This window comes from Rhinoderma darwinii, chromosome 1 (genome assembly GCF_050947455.1).
Source record: "Rhinoderma darwinii isolate aRhiDar2 chromosome 1, aRhiDar2.hap1, whole genome shotgun sequence".
NCBI lineage: Eukaryota > Metazoa > Chordata > Amphibia > Anura > Rhinodermatidae > Rhinoderma > Rhinoderma darwinii.
Window position 1 is genome coordinate 381,149,309 of NC_134687.1, and position 26,514 is coordinate 381,175,822.

At 42.5% G+C, this 26,514-nt stretch overlaps 1 protein-coding gene across 1 annotated transcript in view; it reads left to right on the forward strand.

Annotated features, from left to right (window-relative positions):
• Window positions 1–26,514, forward strand: part of VPS13A (vacuolar protein sorting 13 homolog A) — a 249,923-nt gene that overhangs the window by 95,077 nt on the left and 128,332 nt on the right. Inside the window, exons 17-24 of the mRNA XM_075828295.1 lie at window positions 1,238–1,380; window positions 1,718–1,919; window positions 3,184–3,298; window positions 8,751–8,887; window positions 10,315–10,447; window positions 10,544–10,661; window positions 17,686–17,824; window positions 19,769–19,853. Coding sequence (XP_075684410.1) covers window positions 1,238–1,380; window positions 1,718–1,919; window positions 3,184–3,298; window positions 8,751–8,887; window positions 10,315–10,447; window positions 10,544–10,661; window positions 17,686–17,824; window positions 19,769–19,853 — 1,072 coding nt within the window. The remainder of the gene's footprint in view (window positions 1–1,237; window positions 1,381–1,717; window positions 1,920–3,183; window positions 3,299–8,750; window positions 8,888–10,314; window positions 10,448–10,543; window positions 10,662–17,685; window positions 17,825–19,768; window positions 19,854–26,514) is intronic.

Consider the following 26,514-nt stretch of genomic DNA (forward strand, 5'->3'; position numbering starts at 1 on the left):
ATAATTTGGAGGTCTGCTTTGGGTCATTGTCCTGTTGTAGGATGAAATTGCCTCCAATCAAGCGCTGTCCACAGGGTATGGCATGGCGTTGCAAAATGGAGTGATAGCCTTCCTTATTCAAAATCCCTTTTACCTTGTACAAATCTCCCACTTTACCAGCACCAAAGCAACCCCAGACCATCACATTACCTCCACGATGCTTGACAGATGGTGTCAGGCACTCTTCCAGCATCTTTTCAGTTGTTCTGCGTCTCACAAATGTTCTTCTGTGTGATCCAAACACCTCAAACTTCGATTCGTCTGTCCATAACACTTTTTTCCAATCTTCCTCTGTCCAATGTCTGTGTGCTTTTGCCCATGTTAATTTTTTCCTTTTTATTAGCCAGTCTCAGATATGGCTTTTTTTTTGCCCCTCTGCCCTGAAGGCCAGCATCCCGGAGTCGCCTCTTCACTGTAGACGTTGACACTGGTGTTTTGTGGGTACTATTTAATGAAGCTGCCAGTTGAGGACCTGTGAGGCGTCTATTTCTCAAACTAGAGACTCGAATGTACTTGTCTTGTTGCTCAGTTGTGCAGCGGGGCCTCCCACTTCTCTTTCTACTCTGGTTAGAGCCTGTGTGTGCTGTCCTCTGAAGGGAGTAGTACACACCGTTGTAGGAAATCTTCAGTTTCTTGGCAATTTCTCGCATGCCTTCATTTCTAAAAACAAGAATAGACTGTCGAGTTTCACATGAAAGCTCTTTTTCTAGCCATTTTGAGAGTTTAATCAAACCCACAAATGTAATGCTCCAGATTCTCAACTAGCTCAAAGGAAGGTCAGTTTTATAGCTCCTCTAAACAGCAAAACTGTTTACAGCGGTGTTAACATAATGGCACAAGGGTTTTCAAGTGTTTTCTAATCATCCATTAGCCTTCTAACACAGTTAGCAAACTTAATGTACCATTAGAACACTGGAGTGATGGTTGCTGGAAATGGGCCTCTAAACACCTATGTAGATATTGCATTAAAAACCAGACGTTTGCAGCTAGAATAGTCATTTAGCACATTAACAATGTATAGAGTGTATTTCTGATTAATTTAATGTTCTCTTCATTGAAAAAAACTGCTTTTCTTGCAAAAATAAGGAAATTTCTAAGTGACCCTAAACTTTTGAACGGTAGTGTGTGTATATTTTAAACATATATATGTAGATCTGGACATACTGCATCTTTATTATGGTGTTTTTTTACTTTATAGTATGAATCTATGATTGTATGTGTCAAACTGCTAAGCATGTCCATTCAGTTACAAGAAGACAGAGGAAAACCTGAGATAATAAATCTTGCCATAACGGATTTGGGCACAGTGTTAAAACAGCGTCCTGGTGCCCAAGCAATTAGGTGAGTGGTGCAACACATTTTCTATATAAACCTATTATCAGATATAAATTTTCACTTTCTTTTCATCACAACCCTCCAGCAGAAAGACCATGTATGTATTTCTGAACTCCCTTCCACCATTTAACTGCCTATCAATAAGGGTCATCGGCCCTTTTACTACTATTATGATACTTTCGATCTACTCAGGAATGTGCGGATCATGCAGGGTCCCCTGCTGAAGCCTTCTGAACTTATTTTGGCATTGTCTAACAATAACAACGCTTGCAGAGTTTGTTTATTAGGGAGTCTAGCAATTAATTATTTTTATTATACAATTTCTCTGTTCTTTCCCTTACAGATTCGAAGTTCAGCTTGGCACATTTGAGATAACAGGCATACCATATGGCAAAGACATACCCTGTTTGCTGTCTTCCCGAAATGTTGTGGTGGACAATGACGTTTCACTATTGAGTCTCATGTTTGAAACCAATCCACCAGATGAGAGTGCTGACCAAAGACTCATAGTGGATTCTCAACCTCTTGAAATAATATATGACTCTGTAAGTGCCATAAAATTGGGCTATTGCTTGACTTGAAATGGCATGCATTTCTTCTATAGTACTTGTTGAGGTTCATGTACACATTTTTTCCAAATTGTCTTTTTCTGTGTGTTTGGAAATGTCTTTACTTTTGTTCTTCTAACAAATTTAGCAGATCTATTTTAAACAATAGAAGATGATAATCATAGACATTATAGTCCATGGTGTGAAAAGTCATTGTTGGTTCACAGCCTCAATAGCTTTTCCCTAATATAGTTGTATTTATTAGATTTGCTGGGATTTAGATAATAGGACATTGAAATTGCAAACAAAATAAGAATAGATGCCTTCAACTACCCTGTCAGCCTGCCACCAGACATATAGTAAAATGAAAAGATTTTTTCAGCTCACCGGTGTCCATCGTCTTCAGTGATCCAGTGCACGGACCTTGCCCAAGCGTCTTCCACAGCAGCAAACAAAAGGTATGATCCAGCACTTCATGAAGAAATCTCAGGACTTTATTATTTACTATTTCTTAGAATGCAGTTGGTGATTGAAACGCGATAGCATACTGGTCCTTTGTCTTTATGTGCTGGGTGGATTTTTAATGTTTATATAATAAAGTCCTGGGATTTCTTCATGAAGTGCTGGATAATACTTTTTGTTTGCTGCCACCAGACATAGGCTATTCTGAAACCTTTGTAGTGCAGCTGTGGGGAATCAAATTTCACGTAGATGCGGGTACCATCTCTGGGACCCGCACCTATCTCCAGAACTGGGCCCCCTAAACCCCGTTCAACCGCTCTGTTGTGGCTGAACCAGGTGAATTTCGACCATAAAAAATGTTACATGGTCGGGTAGTTACAAAAACAGTGTAGCTCGCTGAGCTACACTGTTTCCATAACTCCCATAGAACTGAATAGTAGTTACGGAAACGACATAGCTCGCATGCTACGCTTCTTCCGTAACTGCCATTCACTACCATGGGAGTTACGGAAACCGCGTAGCTCAGACAGTTACGCTCTTTCCGTAACTCCCGACCATATAACCAGGAAGTGGCTCGGAGGTAGCAAGAGCACAGAGCGGCAGAACGGGGTTTAGTGGGCCTGTACTGGAAATAGGTGCGAGTACCAAAAGTGGGACCCGCATCGATCTGACATTTATGACTTAACATGTGGATATCTCATAAATGTCCTTCGTGTGAAAACCTCTTTAATGCTGTTATTTTATGCTTTCACATATAACTGCATTGTTGTGTATCGTTTATTTTCTTATTTTATTACAGAAAACGATCAACAGTTTAGTGGATTTTTTCCGTCCCCCCAAAGATGTACGTCTTGAGCAGCTCACCTCTGCCACTTTGAATAAGCTAGAAGAGTTTCGGGATAAAACATCAACAGGTAAGCTACATCCTTGTCATATTTGTTTTGCACATTAACCAATGAATGACTGGGCCTGAAAAGGCCTTAAAGGAAAGGTGTCATAAATATATATATACACTACCGTTCAAAAGTTTAGGGTCACTTAGAAATTTCCTTATTTTTGAAAGAAAAGCACAGTTTTTTTTCAATGAAGATAACATTAAATTAATCAGAAATACACTCTATACATTGTTAATGTGCTAAATGACTATTCTAGCTGCAAACTTTAATGCAATATCTCCATAGGTGTATAGAGGCCCATTTCCAGCAACCATCACTCCAGTGTTCTAATGGTACATTGTGTTTGCTAACTGTGTTAGAAGGCTAATTGATTAGAAAACACTTGAAAACCCTTGTGCAATTATGTTAGCACCGCTGTAAGCAGTTTCGCTGTTTAGAGGAGCTATAAAACTGACCTTCCTTTGAGCTAGTTGAGAATCTGGAGCATTACATTTGTGGGTTCGATTAAACTCTCAAAATGGCTAGAAAAAGAGAGCTTTCACGTGAAACTCGACAGTCTATTCTTGTTCTTAGAAATTAAGGCTATTCCATGTGAGAAATTGCCAAGAAACTGAAGATTTCCTACAACGGTGTGTACTACTCCTTTCAGAGGACAGCACAAACAGGCTCTAACCAGAGTAGAAAGAGAAGTGGGAGGCCCCGCTGCACCACTGAGCTACAAGACAAGTACATTAGAGTCTTTAGTTTGAGAAATAGACACCTCACAGGTCCTCAACTGGTAGCTTTATTAGATAGTACCCGCAAAACGCCAGTGTCAGCGTCTACAGTGAAGAGGCGACTCCGGGATGCTGGCCTTCAGAAAAGCCTTATCTGAGCCTGGCTAATAAAAGGAAAAGATTAATATGGGCAAAAGCACACAGACATTGGACAGAGGAAGATTGGAAAAAAGTGCTATGGACAGACGAATCGAAGTTTGAGGTGTTTGGATCACACAGAAGAACATTTGTGAGACGCAGAACAACTGAAAAGATGCTGGAAGAGTGCCTGACACCATCTGTCAAGCATGGTGGAGGTAATGTGATGGTCTGGGGTTTGCTTTGGTGCTGGTAAAGTGGGAGATTTGTACAAGGTAAAAGGGATTTTGAATAAGGAAGGCTATCACTCCATTTTGCAACGCCATGCCATACCCTGTGGACAGCGCTTGATTGGAGCCAATTTCATCCTACAACAGGACAATGACCCAAAGCACACCTCCAAATTATGCAAGAACTATTTAGGGAAGAAGCAGGCAGCTGGTATTCTATCTGTAATGGAGTGGCCAGCACAGTCACCAGATCTCAACCCCATAGAGCTGTTGTGGGAGCAGCTTGACCGTATGGTACGCAAGAAGTGCCCATCAAGCCAATCTAACTTGTGGGAGGGGCTTCTGGAAGCATGGGGTGAAATTTCTCTCGATTACCTCAGCAAATTAACAGCTAGAATGCCAAAGGTCTGCAATGCTGTAATTGCTGCAAATGGAGCATTCTTTGACGAAAGCAAAGTTTGAAGGAGAAAATTATTATTTCAAATAAAAATCATTATTTCTAAGCTTGTCAATGTCTTGACTATTTTCTAGTCATTTTCCTACTCATTTGATAAATAGAAGTGTGAGTTTTCATGGAAAACACAAAATTGTCTGGGTGACCCCAAACTTTTGAACGGTAGTGTATGTTTTTTTCAGATGCAGCATAATCTATGTAAATCAACTTTTAAAACGGCGCACAATATATATTAAATACTCATTAAAGGGTCATGGGGCAGTGCCGCTATCCTGAAGAGTCACATAGTCCTGCCTCCAAGCCCACCTTTCTATGTTTGGTGTAAATTCCCCTGGCTGATACAACTTTCTCGGATGTGCCGTTGCCTTGTACTACTTGAGCACGCACCGTGCAGCGAGGTGTACTCTGCCTGGCTTTGTCGCTGCACCTCGCATGCCAGGGGAGTGCAAGGCAATGGCGCATCCGCAAGAGTTTGAGGAGGCTGGTAGTGCTGTAGAACAACAAGGGGGATGTCAATCAAAATCTGGGAGGCGCCATTTAAATTTTCGCCTCAGGCAGCAGAAAAGCTAGAATCGGCCCTGCGGCTGCAGGCTATAAGGTGCTGGGAAGACTCCCTGCGCAGGCCGGTCTGATAACGTCACTGCATCACGCTGGTCTGCGCATGTGTACCCACCAAAGCCTGTCCCTCGCTCCGTCGTCGCAAGAACGGTTGCAAGTTAAGTACAATGTATATTTTTTTTGGGGGGGGGGGGTGTGTGGCACTATATATGAGGGGGGAGCAGGGTGGCATTATATTCAAGGGGGGCAGGATGGCCTTATATTCAAGGGGGCAGCAGGGTGGCACTATATACAAGGGGGGGAGCAGGGTGGCACTGTATACAAGGGGAGATCAGGGTGGCACTATATACAAGGGGGAAGCAGGGTGGCACTATACACAAGGGGCTGTGTGGCACTCTATACAAGGGGATGTGTGGCTTTACGAAGAGTGGATTTGTGCCATTATCTTCAAGGGGGTGCTGTATGGCACTATTTACAAGGGGGAGGGCTCTGGTGCAATCTGATAAGGGGGGCTGTGGCACTATATACAAGGGAGGGGGGCTGTGTGGCACTATATACAGGGGGAGTTGTATGGCACTATATACAGGGGGGCTTTATGGCAAATTCTACAGGGGGGCTGTATGGCACCATCTACAAGGGGAGGTGGAGGGCACAATCTACAAGTGGGGTGTGACACTGTCTACAGGGGGGCTGTATAGCACTGTCCACAGGGGGTCTCTATGGCACAATCTACAGAGGGCATTATCTATAAGGGGGGCTGCGTGTGGCATCTGGAGGGGGGGCCCAGTCAAAAGTTTGCTATGGGGCCCAGTCTTTCCTAGTTACGCGCCTGTGTTAGGGCAACACTTGTGTGTGCCCTAACAGCATACAAACTTAACAGACAGCCCTGGAGTTCTTTGTAGGTTCACAGGGCTGACTGCAGACAGATTCCCCGATCTTTGATCACGATCACGTCACTCGGTGACTCAAACGAAAAGGAGAGTCCCCTTTGATCATGCCGAGCATATGGACCGCAGCAATCAAAGGGTTAAGCAACTGGGGTCGGAATGTTTTCTGATCCCAGCTGCGTTTAGCAGGCTGCTCTAAGTTCAGGAGCTGTTAGTTACGGCTCCTGCTTTGAGAATGAGCGCTCACAGGAGCGCTTAACAGCTTTTTCTACAGCGACGCCAAAAGACGCCGCTGTAGACGAAGCACATGCACCGCCTGCTGTCAAAAGACGTTGGCCGGCCATTAAGGGATTAATTGGTATGCGGGCTTGATTTGACAGGGCGAGTTGTAGATTTTCACAGGACCATTTATTGTACCGTATAATTTAGTGGGAAACTGGAAAACATTTCTTTGTGGAGTGGAAAAATAATCACGATTATTTTGGGGTTTTCCTTTTTATGATGTTCACCGCGTGTAAAAAGGGCATGTTTAGTTTATTTTGCGGGTCATTACGATTTCTGGGATACCAAATTTCTGACTTTTTTATGTTGTACTACTTTTACAAAGAAAAAACTGATTGTTAAAAATAAAATTTGTGCTTTCCGTCGATTGAGTGGCACAAGCGCTTATTTTTTTATGGGGCGAGCTGTAGTTTCTATTGGTACAATTTTGGGGTACATGAGACTTTTTGATCACTTTTAATTCTATTTTTTTGTGGGAAAAACTGATTCTGGCGTTTCTATTTCTTTTTTAAAAATTAGGTCATCAGTTTCTGAGAAGTTAATTCCATTCAATGCCAATTCTTCTGTAAATTAACAATCAACTTCTGACTTATTAATTTATGGGCAATTTTTTTTACTTTGAGTAAAAATTAATTTTTTTAACTCCTTAAAAACGTGTTTTTGTTTTTTCATCTTCACATTCCAGGACCCATAACTTTTTTTATTTTTCTTTCGACCTAGCCATATGAGGGTTTGTTATTTTGCAAGATGAGTTCCCGTTTTTAATGGCACCATGGAGTTTACTATATAAAGTGATTTGAGTAACTGGAGTAAAAAAAAATTATCGGTTGGAATTAAAAAAAAAAAAAAAAATCCACCATAGGTTTTTGGTCTAGCTTTTACAGCGTTTACATTTGGTAAAAATGACATGTTAATTGTATTCTGCGGGTCAGTACGATTACGGCAGTACCAAATTTATGATTTTTTTTATTTTTATGTTTGTTTTTATCCGTTGATGGAGCTGTGTGGTTTTTGGCCCTTCTCAGTCTTATGATACAAGCCTACGGCCGCCCCAGTGCCCGACCATTACTCCAACCCTTTCTGAAATCTGGACTTCCGATGACGTCCCGACTGTTCACCGCCTGCTTTGCCTTTACATTAGGTTTGAAACCAAATGGTTTTCACTGCGCATGCCTATAAATAGTTTAACTGCTGCTCACAATTTTAATTATAGGACATCTTATTTTATTCTAATCACTATGTAGAATAAATGTACTATGAGCACATAGATGGCGACAGAGGTAGAGTGGGTGGGACTTACAGCTAACAGGGAGGTGTACTGGGCGGTTCTGCAGCTACCCGTGATCCCGGCACACATAATGCTGGGAGAGACGCACTGCTGGGAAGCATCCATAGACCGGAACAAATCCATGTAAACATACTTAAAAAGAAGCAGAAAAGCGGAGGGGATGCAAGGAAAAATAAATCCAGGTATTTAGGGGGGTTTGGGAGGGGTCAAGTCAGGCAGCCATAGGCAGTTTAAAAAAAATCATATGGTATTGGAAAACCCCTTTAATTCGGACTGTCATTTTTACCACTGAACTACTATTTTTGTGTTGATACAAAATTACCTAATTTAAAGAGTAGCTAAACGTTCGACAAACTTCTGACTTGTCATAGAGACATGTCAGAAGTTTGGATTGGTGGGGGTCCGAGCACTGAGACCCCCACCAATCGCTAGAACGAAGCAGCTGAAGTGCTCGTGTTAGCGCTCAGCTGCTTCATTTCTGTTCTCCTTTTTCCGGAAAGCTGATGTATTGGTGTACAGGCTCATAGACTTTGTATGAGTCTGTACACCGATACATTTATTTCCGGAAATAGCCGAACATACACGAAGCAGATGAGCGCTCACACGAGCACTTCAGCTGCTTCGTTCTAGAGATTGGTGGGGGCCTCCGTGCTCGGACCCCCAACAATCCAAACTTCTGACATGTCACTATGACATGTCAGAAGTTTGTCGGACGTTTAGCTACACTTTAACCAAAGTTTGTGTATATAATATATATATGTGTGTGTGTGTGTGTGTGTGTGTATATATATATATATATATATATATATATATATTTCAAATTGGTTTCCCTAGAAAGGCCACAAAGTAATTTTATATTAATGTTACCAATAGTAGTATTTTTTGCCAGATTAAATTTTAACTGTTTTAATTCCTAGGTCTACTGTATGTTATAGAGACTCAGAAGGTTCTGGATTTAAAAATGCACCTAATGGCTTCATACATCCTTGTTCCCCAAGATGGCTTTTATGATTTAACCTCAAACTTGCTTATTTTGGATCTTGGTAGTTTGAAGGTAAGTGTTTACAATAGGATTTGCCTCTATTTTAGTGCTTTGTGTACTGTATGTATAGGGTAAAACATGATGTACCTTGAAGAAAGACAACCACCAAGTACATTGTGTTTTGGTATCTAGCCTAAGAGTAAAATATAGAAAACAAGATGGAACTTGGGATTTAATATCAAATGAGTTTGTTGAAGGATTACACAAAATCTAAATCTCGTAAAAGAATCTGTATCATATTTATGTTCTGTTATATAGCTTACTTGCAATGCACCTTAATATCACATTCTCTTAATTCAAACTAAATATATATTGTTTCTTTTAAGCGTTTTTCTCAGTGTTTCACTTGGCATAGCAGCAGTTGGTGCTACAGAGCTGTTCTTTCTATTGTAAGATCTTTACATCCTTTGTAAATGTCTAACATTTTGGAGGTTATGAAGAACTTTTTGCACACCCGTCATGCATACAGTACATGTAATTACATAAAAGATACAGCAAACTTAGACTGGAATGAAGTTACAAAATTAGGACCATGACATAGGAACATAACTTGGGGAGTGGGAAAGGACTCAAAGAACCAAGTCCAGTGGGGAAAGGTCCAGAGTGTGGCAACTCCACTTGCAGTCCAGACTGGGAGTATGTTGGTCATTGCCAAACTTGTTAGGTGAGCAGACAAGAACAGATGAGGAGGTGACATTCATCAGAGACCATTTGGGGACTCTGATAGGGGGCATGTCCTAGACATTGAAGACGTTTTTAAATCAGTTGGGTCACGCAGTATTAGAGTTGTGTTAACCTTCTGGACACACCTAGAAAAAAGGTAAACCGGTCGATAGGAAATGTCATTCTAACATAGATAAAATGCAAGCGGGCACAGTGCTACTCATTGCATTAGGATACGTTTAGACAATTCTGGTTGGATCTGTGGGGAAAATCACTAGTAATCCAGTGGTGGGTGATGATGATGTGGGTGGTTATTAGCCGCTCGTGGTAAAAAAAAAAGCGGCATGAATTTTCAGGCAGGTCAAAAATTTGCAGGCTGGTTTTCCGGCCTGCAAAAAAAAAACTCTGTGTGAATAGGGCATAATGGAGACAGACAGCCCTATAATCTTGAGATTAAGTAGACGTGATTTATTGTGCATATCATCGATCTATCGTTACAGCATGCAAACATGTGTACACAGACTTAACTCCTTTTTCCATGTCTGTCAATCACACTCTGTTCCTTATATTGACGGATTAGTACAGAATTAGAAGTCACTGCTACGGTAACTTAGAAACACTTGCATTACAGTCCACATGTTTATAGGTTTTCATTCATTTAAGTTAACATAAAGCCCTGGATAACCCCTTTGATAGAAATTTCTGATGCACATCATTAGAAGTAGTGTTTAACAAATAACTGTCAATGTGCTTTATGTGTATTTTTACCTTTTGAGATGACCAGTAAGAGTCGCTCCAACCTGCCTCAGTTGAAAGTAGGACAAAACAGCATTGAAGACATTATGTCGAGAGCCTATGAAAGTTTTGATATACAGCTTAGCAACATGCAAATGCTGTACAGCAGACATTGTGAGTAAAATGCTTTGGGTGCTTCTTATTTACCTAGGGTTAGAGCCAATTACATTGGCTTTTGCTCTTATGTTTCATATTTGTTGTTTTGTCTAGATGAGAACTGGAAGGAGGCCCGCACTGAAAATCATTCTGCTCAGCATATCCTTGAGCCAATGGATCTCAGGGTGGACTTCAGCCGTGCCATGGTAGTGACTGATGCCAGGATGCCCAAGTAAGCATACTCATTCTAGATGTGAGAAATGTTAATAAAAACCATGACCACTAGCTTCGAATTCCTATAGAACATTACATTTTGTTGGTTTATAGCTCACATATAGTGCATGAGTGTCTTGAATGCTTCCTCTTAAAGGATCTTCTCTGGGACACTTGATCTAGTTCTTTTATATAATTTTTATTTAATCAAATATGTTAACTTCTAAAACTGTTTAGAGGAACAGGTAATACGCTATCTTGCACATTATTATATATTTTTTTTTTTATCAAAAAAGTTTTTTTATTATTACAAATTTTTAACAAATAGAATTCCCCACCCAAATCCTCCCACTCACAAACAAAATTCTACATTGATTGTTAAAGATCTTCCAACTCGCCAGTCCATGGACGTTCCCAGATAGTCCTTCAAAGTAGCAACAGCAAGGAAGTAAATAAAGTACCCCCCCATCCCTTAACATGCCAAATATGACTCAATCATGGAACACATATGGAACAAAGATATATCAAACATGTGATAAGCAAAAATTAGCCCACATCCCAGATGTACATTTGGACAGAAATCTAAGAGCCAGCGACTGATGATCCACCATTCCCCCCACACCAGGAGATTGTCAATCTATAGAGGGCCTATCCACCAGTAGAATCGCTGGAGCCAAACCTGGGGTATCCAACCAAGGGGACCATAGGTCTTCAAATTTAGCAGGGGTCCTGTAATGACAGGGATAGGGAAACAGACAAGTGAGCCCTAATCTACCCGCCACTCAGTCCCTGCCTACTTGCAACGACCCGCCCTAGGCGACGGGGTACAACTGGGCGACAGTCCCTACACTCAATAAGTGCATGACAGACAAGGAAACACAGAACAAAGGGAAACGGGGCAGTTGCCCACGGCAACACCGTGAGCAACAAGAGTAGTAAACGAGCCGAGTCAAACCAGGAGAGTACGAGGTGCCAAACGTAGAGCAGGAGAGTAGTGAACAAGCCGAGTCAAACAAGGAGTGTACGAGGTACCAAACGCAGAGCAGAAGAGTAGTCAGTAAGCCAGGGTCAATACGAAGCAGGGACAAGTAGTTCAAGAAGCTGCAGCAGGGCCAGGAAACCAACAGAGAAGAATCACAAGCAAGGAGGAACAGGAAAGGCAGGTATAAATAGACAGAGGGCGGGAGCTAGCTCCGTCTGGCCAGGCTGTGATAGGCTCTCCCACTCCTAAGCCTGCCATCCTGAGTGGTGGAAGATGTAGTCAGTCTCACAGACATAGAAGCAGGTGCAGACTGATTACCTATGGGCGTGGATACAGAAGCTGTGCCTGGCAGATCCTTAACAGGTCCCCTTTTTGTCATACACATACTTTTCCAATCGTAGCATGGTGTTAACTCGTTTTAAGTTCAGAAAGAGTGGGAGGTTCTGTATCTTTCCAATGGGATGCAATTAGTTTTCTAGCCTGATACAGAAGGCACATTAACGCCAGTTGCTGACTCTCCATCACAGGTAAATTTGCAGTATGACCCAGAATACACACCACCGGATCCAAATCCTTCAACACAGTCATAAATTTGAGCAATGAAGTCCACCATATCCCTCCAAAACCTAGTGCAACTCCACATCACATGTATCAGGTCTGCATTCAGTTCAACACATCTATGGCACGATGAGTCTGGCCTATAACCCATGCTATAAAATAATGGGGTTCTGTAAACCCTATGCAAGAGGTAAAATTGGGAAAGCCTGTACATTTCACTCAAGGATGTTTTAGGAACCTGTTCCATGACCTTCTGCCATACCTCCTCCTCTATAGGACCCACGTCACATTCCCATCTATGCCTTAAAGAAAGTAGCTGACCTTTATGGACTGCCTCAAGGAGACATTTGTAGAATAATTAATTAACTCCCTTAGTACCCCCAGGCTGAGCCACCAGATCAACAAGTGAGGATTGAGGAACCTGCGTCAATGGAGACTGCCTATTCTGTAAGTCCCAGGCATGTCTTAATTGAAGATACTGATAGAAAGCAGAGTGAGGTAAGGCATATTCTGACCGCAGATCCTCAAACGTTCTGAATACATTAACTGTCACCAGCTACGCAAGAGTAATGATCCCCCTGTCCCTCCACCCAGCAAAGCCTTGTAGTTTGTCAAATGCACATTATGCCAGATAGGAGAGTATATAGTAAACCGCACCAGGCCTGACACCTTTCACCTTGGCCCAGATTTTATGTATAAGTAATAAAGTGGGTATGGATCGTCCCTGCACACCCAAGCGACCTGCTTCAAGCACCTGCAGTAGTACCCGCTTCCCCATAATATAACTAGTTAATCTACCAGTTGCGCCATTAGTACTATCCGACCCCCACCCCTTAAAGTGTTGGAGCTGTGCAGATAGGAAATACAACCATGGATTCGGCACTGCCAGTCCCCCGTCCTCCTTCGATCTCTGTAACGTCTCTAAATGTATCCGTGGCACTCCCTTCTTCCATATAATGTCACGAAAAAATAGCATACATTTTACGGAAAATTCTAAGGGGCAGCCAGAGTGGGGCATTATGAATTATATATAGGACTTGTGGCATAAGAATCATTTTACCAAGATGATATCTACCAATAACTCCAAGGGGAAGTCTACACCATGCCGCAGATTTAGTTTGAAACTGCATCTTTTGAAGAAGTGGAACAATATTCAAAGTCTGAAATTGTAGCACTAATTTGAACGCCCAGGTATTTAAAATGAGGAACAATCTGCAGCCGCTCCGCTGACAGCAGGGAATCGGCCTGTTGAGGGCCCACCAGAAGAAGAGAGGATTTAGTCCAATTAATAGTAAGTGGCTAGGGCAAATAATAGGGGTGAAAGAGGGCACCCCTGCCTCGTCCCCCTATATAACGCAAAGGATTCAGAAATTAACCCATTAGCCTTAATTCTAGCCCTGGGGGAATCGTACAAAAGCTGGACCCACTTAACAAAGGTATCGACCAAATCCAAGACATTTCAGAGTGGCCCAGAGATACTTCCATTCAACACTATCAAGTGACGCCACTGCCTTAGCACCCTCAACCGATTGTGTCATCTGAAGATTCAGAAACCGCCTCCTGAGATTAACAGCCGTGGACGTATCTGGCATAAAGCCCGCCTGGTCCTGATTCACCACTTTAGAAATTATACGGGATACTCTATTAGCCAGGAGTTTCGCCAGAATCTTGACGTCAACCATTAATAAGGATATCGGCCTGTAGGAGTCAGGTTGTCGGACATCCTTACTGGGTTTGGGAATTCAGACAATAGCATCCATCATGGATGTTGGGAGATGTCCCAGAGAAAAGGCCTCTTGATATACCTCAAGTAGTGTGGGTAATAACTCATCTTTGTACAATTTAAACACCTCGGAAGGAAGACCATCCACACCAGGGGACTTATCATTAGCCATGGAGGCAAGTGCCGTCTCCAATTCAATCGGTGTAAGCGGAGCATCCAACTCGGTCGCGTCCTCCAAAGACAAAGAGGGCATATCTAATCTCTGGAAAAAAACGATCTAACTCCTCAGAAGAGTGGTCTGCCTTGGAACTATATATGGTTGCATAATACTTTATCAGAACCTCAAGTATCTCTGGGGAGGTGTCCACAACCCCTCCCACATCATCATACAACTCTTTAATGTATGGGGAATCTTGTTGTGCTCTGTAGACTACAACTAGCAAATGTCCCGCCTTTTCTCCTTCCTCAAAAAACGCTGTTTCTGGAAGAAACGTCTATGGTTGGCCTTTGTCAATAGGTATTGACGGAGCTGTACCTGGGCCTCTCTAAGTTCCCCCTGACACCTTTCAGACATGTCCTGTATCAATGCCACTTCTTCTCTATGCACATCCTCCCTGAAACTTTGTTTTTGGGGCCTAGAGGACGATTTGAACTTATTGTTCTCCTTAATCAGGGTGCCCCGAAGAAAGGCTTTCATGGCATCCCATACCACAAGAGGTGATGCAGAGCCCACATTCTACGAAAAGAACTCTAGGATTTGTGCCTGAACAGGGACTCTTGGTGTTAAGATTTTCAACCAGTAAGGATTAAACCTCCAGAGACCAATTGTTCGACTTCCCACAGGAGGTAGACCCATAGTCACCTGTACTGGCGAGTAATCAGATAATCCCCTAGTCAAGTACTCCACTTCCCCTAACATACCCTGGGCTGGGGTGTTTCCCAGGACCAAGTCCATTCGAGACAGAGTGCCATGTGTGGTAGAAAAGCATGAATAACATCTAGAGTCTGGGAATCTGGAGCGCCACAGATCTATCAATGTCACTTCATTAAGTATCTTGCCAAAAGGTCAAACCTCCCCCACCCGAGAATGCGCCTCCCACTGCCCTATCAATAGAATTATCTATAGTATTATTAAAGTCACCCATTCTCACCCAAGGCGCTTGTGAAGCATGTCTGGTAAATTGTAGTATTCTCTGAAGGACGTCACCCGAATAGGGCAGTGGTACATATACTGTAACTATAAGACATAAGGAATGAAATAATTTACCATATAAGCATATAAATCTACAGAAAAAAGGGGGGGGGAAATTTTCCTCCAGCTCACCTAGTCACAGGTATGGTAGTCAGCGCACGGATCCTCGTGTCGGCACACGCAATGGAAATGGCAGAGAAAGAAAGTTGGAACCAGCGCTGAAGTGGTGAATCTGCTAAAACGGGAAACTTTTTCCAAGTTTTAATGTTGCTTTGATAAAAACAAATGGACTGAGAAATAATTGTGACGGGTGGGTAATGTCCGAAGTACAGAGGGTGATGAGAAAATAGGCGTTAGCCTACGCGTTTCAGACCCCTGCTGGGTCCTTAGTCATGGCTTGTAGTTTTCAAAGCCTCCCGCTGCTGGTCTGAGGCACGGTTAGCACGCGCTGGTGTCTGTGTCTACGGCGCGGCGCCATCTTGGGCCTCCCTCTCGCCTTATTTACCAGCTTTCCCCTTCGCCATGCTGCCTGGCTCAGAGTAATGCCGAAGTGTGACCGGCATGATCCCCCACAAGGTAGGACCCTCTGAGAAGTCTCAAGTGCAAAAGAACGGGCACTAAAGGGTAAAATGTCAGGATCCCAGCAGGAGCTCACAACCGCTGCGTCCGCTCACATCGCTCGCCGGCTCCGCCCCATTATTATATTTTTACCTTGTATAGCACCAATACAGTGCATTCGTAAAGTCTTAAGACCCTTTCACTTTTTTCATGTTTTATGTTGATGACCTTCTTCTAAAAGAAAAAAAATTCAAGATTTTCCCCATCATTCTGCACTTACTACCCCATAATGAAAAAAGTGAAAACAGAATTTTAGAAATCTTTGCAAATTTATTAAAATGAAAACCCAAATTTCGAAAGGACATAAGAATTCAGACCCCTTTGCTATGACACTTGAAATTTAGTTCTGGGGGCCTCCCATTTCTATAGAAAATCTTTGAAATGTTTCTACGCCTTGATTGGAGACCACCTGTGGTAAGTTAATTTGATTGGACATGATTTGGAAAGACACACCCCTGTCTATATAAGGTCTCACTGCTGACAGTGCATATCAGAGCAAAAACCAAGCCATGAGATGGAAAGAAATGTCTATAGAGCCCAGAGACCGGATTGCGTGGATGCACAGATGAGGAGAAGGGTACAAAAAAATGTCTGCTGCACTGAAAAGTCCCAAGAGCACAGTGACCTCCATAATTCCTAAATGGTAGAAGTTTGGAACAACTAGGACTCTTCCTAGAGCTGGCCGTCCCACCAAACTAAGCAATCGGGGGAGAATGGCCTTGTTAAGAGAGGTGACCAAGAACCCAATGGTCGCTCTGGCTGAGCTCCGAAGATCTTTTGTGCAGATGGGAGAAACTTCCAGAAGGCCATCCATCACTGCAGCACTCCACAAATCTCGGCTTTATGGCAGACGACACTCCTCCGTAAAAGACGCGTGAAAGCCTGCCTGGAGTTTGCAAAAAAACACCTAAAGGACTCTCAGACTGTGAGAAACAAACAAGATTCTGTGGTCTGAAAAAACCAGGGTTGAACTGTTTGGCCTCATTTCTGAGCGTCATGTCTGGAGGAAACCAGGCACTGCTCCATCACCTGCCCAATAACATCCCTATAGTCAAGCATGGTGGTGGCAGCATCTTGCTGTGGAGGTGTTTTTCAGCAGCTGGGAAAGGGAGACTGACATGTTTTATTTTTTTTTTAAAGTTAAAAAAACGAAAACTTTTTCCATTTAATTAACGTAAAAAAATAAACAAAATTACTATCTTTGCGTCAGTTAAAGTCTGAACTATTACAATATGCCATTATTTAATGCGCACGGTAAACGGCGTAAAAGGAAAAATATATAAAAATATATAAAACGCCAGAATCGCTGATGAACATTTTTTTTATAAAAAGTGATCAAAAAGTCGTACGTACCAAAAAATGGTACCAATAAAAACCACAGCTAGTGCCACAAAAAATAAGCTCTCACACCGCTCAATCCACGGGAAAATAAAAAAGTTATGGGTTTCAAAATATATTTTTTTTCTAACAAATAGTTGTTTGTAAAAGGAGTAAAACATTAAAAAAAACTATATAAATATGGTATCACTGTAATTGTATTGACCAGCAGAATGAAGTAAGTTTGTCGTTTTTATCACACGGTGAAAGACGTAAAAACAAAACCCAAAAGAAAATGGAGGAATCGCAGTTTTATCCAATACCACACCACTTAGATTTTTTTTTTTTCAATTTCCCAGTACATTATATGGTACTTTAGAAACTACAACTCCTCCCGCAAAAAACAAGCCCTCACACCACCCCATTGACGGAAAAATAAAAAAGTTATGGCTCATAGGAGGTGGGGAGTGTAAAACAAAAATGAAGAAAAAAATTATGGCTTGGACACTAAGGGGTTAATGTGTGGTGATGTGTAACCCCTCAAGGAAGGTTAAAATGTGAACAACTTTTATAAAATATTTTGATAAATAGTGTTGAATAAAGTACTATTCAAGCCTTTTTATGGTTTTTTTTTTCTTCAATTTTCTTTATAGATTTAAATTGTTTGGAGAGCTGCCTATACTTTCTGTAAAGATTTCTGACCAGAAGCTGAAAGGTGTATTGGAACTTATTGACAGTATTCCGAAACCAGAGTCTTCTCCTGCACCATCTGCTTCTCCTAAAAAAAATCCTGTTAGTATTTTTGTTTCCTTTTAATCTTTTATGCTTATTTTGTATCAAGAATTACTTTTCTTCACCTGCAAGAAAAAAATGACTGTAAAATGCATGTGAGAACATCAAGTGGCAGGGGAAAATTCTGATCTGCAGTAGACCGGGCAAATTTCCCTTGCGGCAATAATAGGGGGCCTGTGTTAAAGGGCTTGTCTTACCAAGACAACCACTTTAAAATAAAACCATCATGGTGATCTCCAGGGGTCTGGCTTCCCTATCCCCTGGCTCTCGGCTGTAGCATTACATACTGGCCGTTCAAATATGTGGCAACTGAGTCCACCAGAGCAGGAGCTGGTTTAGCAGAGCAGCCCTCTGTTCTTGCTAACAGAGGGGTTATCTAGCTGAGGGATCTCCCTCTGTGAATTCCATAGGGCATATGGACAGGGGTTGTCTTTGAGACCACCCCCTTATTTGAGGTTTTTTTTACAACCAAAATGGATGTGTTCTGCTAGTACCACCTATAATACTACTCTGACCTGTTTAAACTGTTACTGAGCTCAAACAACATTTAAGCCATCATTCTGTCAAATCTGTTTTTTGTCTGCAGTCCAGCTGACTTATCACTTCCATTGCACCAAACAATTGGTTTGGGATTATTAATGTATTTCCGCTAACTCATTTATTCCAATACCGTTATGGTATTTGTGAATTTATGTTTATTGCCTCCATATATACATATTATTTTTTGTCTACAGAAATGAATTCTCCCAGCATACCTTGCTGGCTTAATGTCTGAACAGAGCCTGCCATGGTGATCTGCATTTTATGAAATATGGTTTTTACAATGAAACCGTAATATTACTTAGGGAAAACAAACTATTTGGGAAAGACTGCTGTAGAATATATCTATCAATAACTTGTAAAATTGTGTTCTTTAAGTTTTGGTACTAGATGAATGTAGCCAAGTATTGTCCGTTTTCTACATATGGAATGATTTAAAAAAACAAACGCATTTTACTTACATAAGATGCATAAACTGCATAAATAATCTGTTTGATTACGCCTTCAAATTTAGCTTCATTAGAATTATTGAAATCATTTTATAAATATATTCACTGGTATGATAAAAAAAAAAGGAAGGGTTTGCAACGATAAGATTATAAGGAGATTTCTAAAAGATTTGAAATTAAAATTAAGGCTTGACTTTAGTTCACATATCAAGCTTTTAAAGAGACTCTGTCACCACATTATAAGTGCCCTATCTCCTACATAAGGAGATGGGCGCTATAATGTAGGTGACAGCAGTGTTTTTTATTTGAAAAAAACGATCTATTTTCACCGTGTTATTAGCGATTTTAGTTTTATGCTAATGAGTTTCTTAATGAACAACTGGGTGTATTTTACTATTGACCAAGTGGGCGTTGTACAGAGGAGTGTATGACGCTGACCAATCAGCATCATGCACTCCTCTCCATTCATTTAGGCAGCGCATAGGGATCCTTTTAGATCACTATGTGCGGTCTTATACTGACACATTAACGATACTGAAGTGTTTAGACAGTGACTAGACATTCCACGGGATGTCTATTCAAAATCCCTGCACTTCGTTACTCTGTCTGTGGTACTTACAGCAGAGGAAGCGTAATCTCGCTGTAACCTGTCATTTACAGTGTGATCTCGCTGAAAAATATTTAAAAACGAATTGTGATAGTTCCTGTGTATTACTTATTTTGGAAAGATTAAAAATGGAATTCTGTAATGACGGTCTTAAAAATATGTAGTTAGGATAGCAATGCATTCGTTTTCATAAACACTGTGTAAAAATTAACAATTCAGTTGTTTGTGATGTGTAGATAAATTGAAAGCTTTGATTTTGGTTGTACGATATATACAAATTTTTATTTCCGAGTCTTCTAAGTCCTACAATATTTATTCAAGTTTGTTTTCACCCTCTCATCTATACAGAGCCAAAAGTCGCCTCCATTGACTACACCTCAGCTTGTTGCAAGGCGTCCTGATTTAGTGGCTCTGCAATCAATAATTGAATCTGGTAAAGAACTACAGTAAATAGTTATTTACTTATAATATAGTTAAAATGCATAGAAAATAGTAAAAACACCATGTAGAAATTTAGTTACCATTTGATTCAATGAGCGTTTCAATAATCACTATGTTACATAGTAACTTATGTTGAAAAAAGACAAGTTCAAACATTCTCACTCAATTATACATCATTCTTCTTAGATTATTTGTAACCCTCATTGCCATTTGTCATTTACTCCATCCCGCATATTCACGTACATGCACGTCATGTGAAGGGTCACCTTTCCGCATTCGGACGTGCATGTATGTGATGGTGATCGCGTGGGCACAGAATCCTTGCCCGCAACATCATTGCTGGAGCCTTGCGGTGACTGACAGCCGGGCTCCCGCTGCAACCGCTGAGATTAAAGAAACTTTCAAACTCAGCCGTTTAACCCCTTAAATGCTGTGGTCAATGGCGACCGTGGCATTTAAATGGTTTGACAGGAGAGGGCACCCTCTATTACCCATCAGTGGCCTACGATCACCGGCTGCCGACGGGTTGCCATAACAAAGGTTTTAGCGTATGTTCACACGCAAACTGAAAATACGGAGCTGTTTTACGGAAACTGCGTAGCTCTTTGTGTAACTCGACCATGTAACCAGAAAGTGAAGTGGCCGGAAGACAGCGGAGCCGGGTAAGATAGAACGGGGCTTAGAAGGCCCCATTCTAGAGATAGATGCGGGTCCCAGAGGTGGGACCCGCATCTATCTGACATTTGACACATCCTGTGGATATGTCATAAATGTCCTTCATGGGGAAACCACTATAAATGCCGCGGTCGCTATTGACCGCGGCACTTAACTAGTTAAATGGCCAGGAACCGCGCCATCACTGTTGCTAGTCGTTAGTGCAGAGTGTCAAAAGCTGATACCTGCAGTGTATGGATCGGGCTCAGCGCTGAGCCCGCTCCATACATCATCCTCTCCCTTCTCGGTGTTCTGGCACATCACGTGTCGGGAAGGGGTTAAGTAAGGAGCGGTCAGGGGGCCTGGCGCTGCCGGGTCCCCTGACTGCCGACTATTAGACGCAGGGACTTTTTAGCAAGATTTATTCTTGCTAAAAACTGCGTCTTATAGTCCGATAAATACGGTAATTTTAAGGCGGCCAATTTCCCCAGGTTGAGAACTGCAATTCAGGATATAGACTGGGAAGAACTAATGTCAAATAATGGTACAAATGATAAATGGGAGATTTTCAAATCTGCTTTGGGTAATTATAGTGCAAAATTTATTCCTATAGGTAACAAGTATAAACGACTAAAATTAAACCCCACATGGCTTACACCTTCTGTAAAAAGGGCAATACATGACAAAAAAAGGGCATTTGAAAAATACAAATCTGAGGGTACAGCTGTAGCCTTTGTAAATTTTAAAGCGCTTAATAAAAATTTTCAAAAGTTAATAAAATCAGCAAAAATACAAAATGAAAAGCAGGTGGCCAAGGATAGTACAACAAATCCCCAAAAATTCTTCAAGTATACAAATGCAAAAAAGCCAAGGTCTGAACATGTAGGACCCCTAGATAGTGGTAATGGGGAGTTGGTCACAGGGGATCAAGAGAAGGCAGAGTTGTGGGTTCTTCAGCTCTGTATATACAACAGAAGAAAGAACAGCTGATGTAGCCGGTGCCAGTGCTGTTAATATATCAGTTGATATACTGAATTGGATGAATGTAGATATGGTCCAAGCTAAATAAAATAAAATAAATGTGCACAAGGCCCCGGGACCAGATGGGTTACACCCTAGAGTTCTTAAAGAGCTTAGTTCAGTTATTTCTGTCCCCCTTTTCATAATATTCAGAGATTCTCTAGTGACTGGTATAGTGCCAAGGGACTGGCGCAGGGCAAATGTGGTGCCTATTTTCAAAAAGAGCTCTAGGTCTTCCCCGGGTAATTATAGACCAGTAAGCTTAACATCCATTGTGGGGAAAAGGTTTGAGGGACTATATACAGAATTATGTGACAAAAAATAGTATTATAAGTGACAGCCAGCACGGTTTTACTAAGGACAGAAGTTGTCAAACTAACCTGATCTGTTTTTATGAAAAGGTAAGCAGAAGCCTAGACAGAGGGGCCGCTGTGGATATAGTGTTTTTGGACTTTGCAAAGGCATTTGACACTGTCCCTCATAGACGTCTAATGGGTAAATTAAGGACTATAGGTTTAGAAAGTATAGTTTGTAATTGGATTGAGAATTGGCTCAAGGACCGTATCCAGAGAGTTGTGGTCAATGATTCCTACTCTGAATGGTCCCCGGTTATAAGTGGTGTACCACAGGGTTCCGTGCTGGGACCACTATTATTCAACTTATTTATTAATGATATAGAGGATGGGATTAATAGCACTATTTCTATTTTTGCAGATGACACCAAGCTATGTATAGTTTACTATGGAAGATGTTTGTGAATTTGCAAGCGGATTTAAACAAACTAAGGGTTTGGGCATCCAGTTGGCAAATGAAGTTTAATGTAGATAAATGTAAGGTTATGCACCTGGGTACCAACAACCTGCATGCATCATATGTCCTAGGGGGAGCTACACTGGGGCGAGTCACTTGTTGAGAAGGATCTGGGTGTACTTGTAAATCATAAACTAAATAACAGCATGCAATGTCAATCGGCTGCTTCAAGGTCCAGCAAGATATTATCGTGTATTAAAAGAGGCATGGACTCGCGGGACAGGGATGTAATATTACCACTTTACAAAGTATTAGTGAGGCCTCATCTAGAATATGCAGTCCAGTTCTGGGCTCCAGTTCATAGAAAGGATGCCTTGGAGTTAGAAAATATACAAAGAAGAGCAACGAAACTAATAAGGGGCATGGAGAATCTAAGTTATGAGGAAAGATTAAAAGAACTAAACCTATTTAGCCTTGAAAAGAGATGACTAAGGGGGGACATGATTAACTTATATAAATATAGAAATGGCACATACAAAAAATATGGTGAAATCCTGTTCCATGTAAAACCCCCTCAAAAAACAAGGGGGCACTCCCTCCGTCTGGAGAAAAAAAGGTTCAACCTGCAGAGGCGACAAGCCTTCTTTACTGTGAGAACTGTGAATCTATGGAATAGTCTACCGCAGGAGCTGGTCACAGCAGGCACAGTCGATGGCTTTAAAAAAGGCTTAGATAATCTCCTAGAACAAAAAAATATTAACTCCTATGTGTAGAAATTTTTTACTTCCCTTTTCCCATCCCTTGGTTGAACTTGATGGACATGTGTCTTTTTTCAACCGTACGAACTATGTTACTATGTAAATCATACAGTTTTCTATTATACATGTATTAGAAATTCTGCTCACATACATTTCTTATAGTGCATGAGGCCCCTGTGACAGTAAAATGGTATAACCCACAGATTAGTCCTGTGTAATGCATCCACAGGCTAAGGCCCCGCATGCACACGACCGTAAAAAAATCTCTGTAATTGCGGACCGTAATACGGTCCGCAATTACGGACTCAGTCAGTTCTATTGGCCGCGGACACCTTTCTGTATCGCTACGGATAGGTGTCAGCGCCGTAGAAGTGTACTGCAAAAGATAGAACATGTCCTGTCTTTTGCGTCTTATGGGCCGTTCTCCCATACTTTGAAAATGCAGGCTGTGGCCATCGGCAACTGGCTGTGCCTTTTTTTTAAGGGGTTTAGTCATGTTAATAAAGTTAAATATTAAAAAAAAACAGGAGACGGAGAAGAATGTAAGAGCTTCTCCTCACAGACACTGACCGACATGGTGGTGAGATGCTACTGTAGATAGAAATACTTTATAATTTCTGTTCCTCAATATACCTAATATTCCCCTATTATATACCTAGATAGTATTACCTGAATACCAGGGGTCACATAATGTGGGTCACATGACTGCCGCCAGCTTTAGTCCATTCAGTCATCCTATGGATGCTTTCTATGAACTAAACTGTGGGCTGTACGGGGGGCGTGGCCTAGCGGTGAATGTGAGAGGACGTGTGTGACCGGAGCTCCTGCTGTATTCATCCTATAAGGTCCATATATCCCGTAAAATTCGGGGAAAACAGCTTCCCCAGGGTCCTACCAGAGTCTAGAGGTGGAGGAGCACGAGTGCCCGTCCATAATGACGCGCTCAAAGAAGCAGAAGTCGCCGCCAGCGAGTCCCGGGTCCCGCGCTCAAGATGGCGCTGAGGAGAAGGAAGGCCGCAATAGAGGCCTCCGGCAGGAAGTAGTGGAGAAGCTGGAGAGGTTCGCCCGCACGCCGAGAGCAGGGGGGGCGGCTGCACAGCAGCGAAAGTCGGCTGGAGATCAGGCAGCTGGAGGCTCATCTTATGGATCCAGGTACTCTCCTTTGGCGGGGGACATGAGAAGTGAGGAGGAGGAGGAGGAGGAGGAGGAGGAGGAGGAGGAGGAGATGAGTGGCGCCATGCAGGATCAGCCAGGTGCTGGAGGGAAAAGTGGAGCAAGGAAGGAGGAACCCTCCCTAAAGGACATTTTGGCAGCGGTGAAGCAAAATTCTATGGTCCTTAATACCTTAGCAAGCCAGATGGGTGGATTGAAGGAGGACATTTTGCTGCTCAGGAATGATTTGCAAAAAGTAGCGGAACGCACCACTGCCGTGGAGGGGAGAGTCTCAGACATGGAGGATGCGATTCCTCACATAAAGCAGGATGTACAGGCACACTCGCAGGCAGTGGCGACATTGCTGGCTAAGACAGACGACATGGAAAATCGGCTGAGACGGAATAACGTTCGCCTAGTGGGGGTTCCAGAAAGAGTGGAGGGAGCGAATCCGGATGACTTCTTTGAAAAGTGGCTGATAGACACATTTGGCAGAGAGGAATTGACCCCTTTATTTGCTGTGGAGAGAGCGCACAGGGTGCCGACCAGACCCGGCCCTCCGGGAAGGCCGCCGAGACCGGTGCTGATAAAGATTTTACATTATAAAGATAGAGACAAGATCCTGAGGAAAGCTAGAGAACGTCAAGACATCTCCTTTAATGGGGTGAAAGTGTCCTTCTTCCCGGATTTCTCTATGGAAGTACAACGGAAAAGATCACAGTTTATGGATATAAAGAGACGCCTAAGGGCGTTACAAGTCCAATATTCAATGATGTATCCTGCCCGTCTGAGAGTGGTGGCGCTGGGCACAACTTCCTTTTTCGAGACACCGAGAGAAGCGGTTAGATGGTTGGATAGCCATGAAAGTCAGCTGAGACCGGCGGAGGCAGAGGGACGGCGTTGATCCGGAACAGACCGGCTGTCAAAAGGAGGCTGGGGATGCGGGACTGAACCAGGTGTCGTAGAAAATTGCAAGATATGGCATTGAGGGTTTCTGGTCATGTTTGGACTTGGAGTTGGAGGGCATGGTTGCGGTGAACGCGGAAGACCGGAAGAGGAGGAATGTGTTTATGGACATTGAGGGGTACCGATATGTTGAAGGGATGGTAGTTTATTTGCAAGAAAAAGGCAGCGGGAGGGATGGTCAGTTACGCGGGAAAAGTGAATAACGAGTTATGGTATTGTTGAATGTACGGTGGGCGGAGTTGACCTGCCGACGCTTGTTATGGGTAATGGCGGATACGTTCTGTCGCCCCAACCCTTGGAAAGGGGTAGGTTTACGGGGGAGGTTACAGGGGAGGGGAGGGAGGGAAAGAGGACCCAGCCGGTCGGATATGTAAAATTACGAGAACAGGATAGGATGTGTTGGGATATGTTGAGGGATGATGGGATCACTTAATTGTTTGTCCTGGAATGTACGGGGCCTGCGGGAAGCCAGAAAACGACAGGCGGTATTTGATTTTATTAGGAAACAGGAGTCGAGGGTGATAGGACTACAGGAGACACATATGACTAGGGATTCAGTCTCCATGATGCATAGGGCCTGGGTAGGCCATAGTTTTCATTCATATCATACTACATATTCAAGGGGGGTGAGTCTTCTCATACATAGGGCAGTGCCATTTATATGTCACGACTCCTTCCAGGATGGGGAGGGGCGGTATGTGGGGGTACACTGTACGATGTATCATTGGAATTGTGTGTTGGTGGTGTTGTATGTCCCCCCTCCATTTTCTAGCGGATGTATCAAAGTGGTGGAGGAACTGGCTAGGTACCCGGAGGTGCCGTTACTAGTGATGGGGGATTTTAACGCAGTATTGAATACCAATATGGATAAATTCGGCATGACAGGGGGAGGTTTAACAGCGTTTGGCCATCTTGTTGCTGAAATGGGTTGGCGGGACATATGGAGGGATAAACATCCAAATAGCTTTCAGTATTCTTGTGCGTCTTCCACGTATCAGTCTTTATCTAGGATAGACCTAATCTTGTGCTCACCGGCAGCGGTACCATTTGTAGCCCAGATAGAGTACTTGCAAAGAGCGTTATCGGATCATTCTCCTTTGTTAATGAAGGTAGAGACGGAGGGGAGGACAGGGCGGGGGCAAGGGTGCTGGAAACTCAATGCCTTTTGGCTGAAGTTGATAGATCATAAACAAATTTTAGACCTCATAAAGGAATACTTTCAATTCAATTCGGGAACGGTACCGCAAGAGATACTGTGGGACGCGATGAAGGCGTGGCTGAGAGGGGTGTTCATCCAGCACATTTCGGCAGTAAAAACACGGTCTAGACAATTAGGGGAAGCGCTGTTGGAAA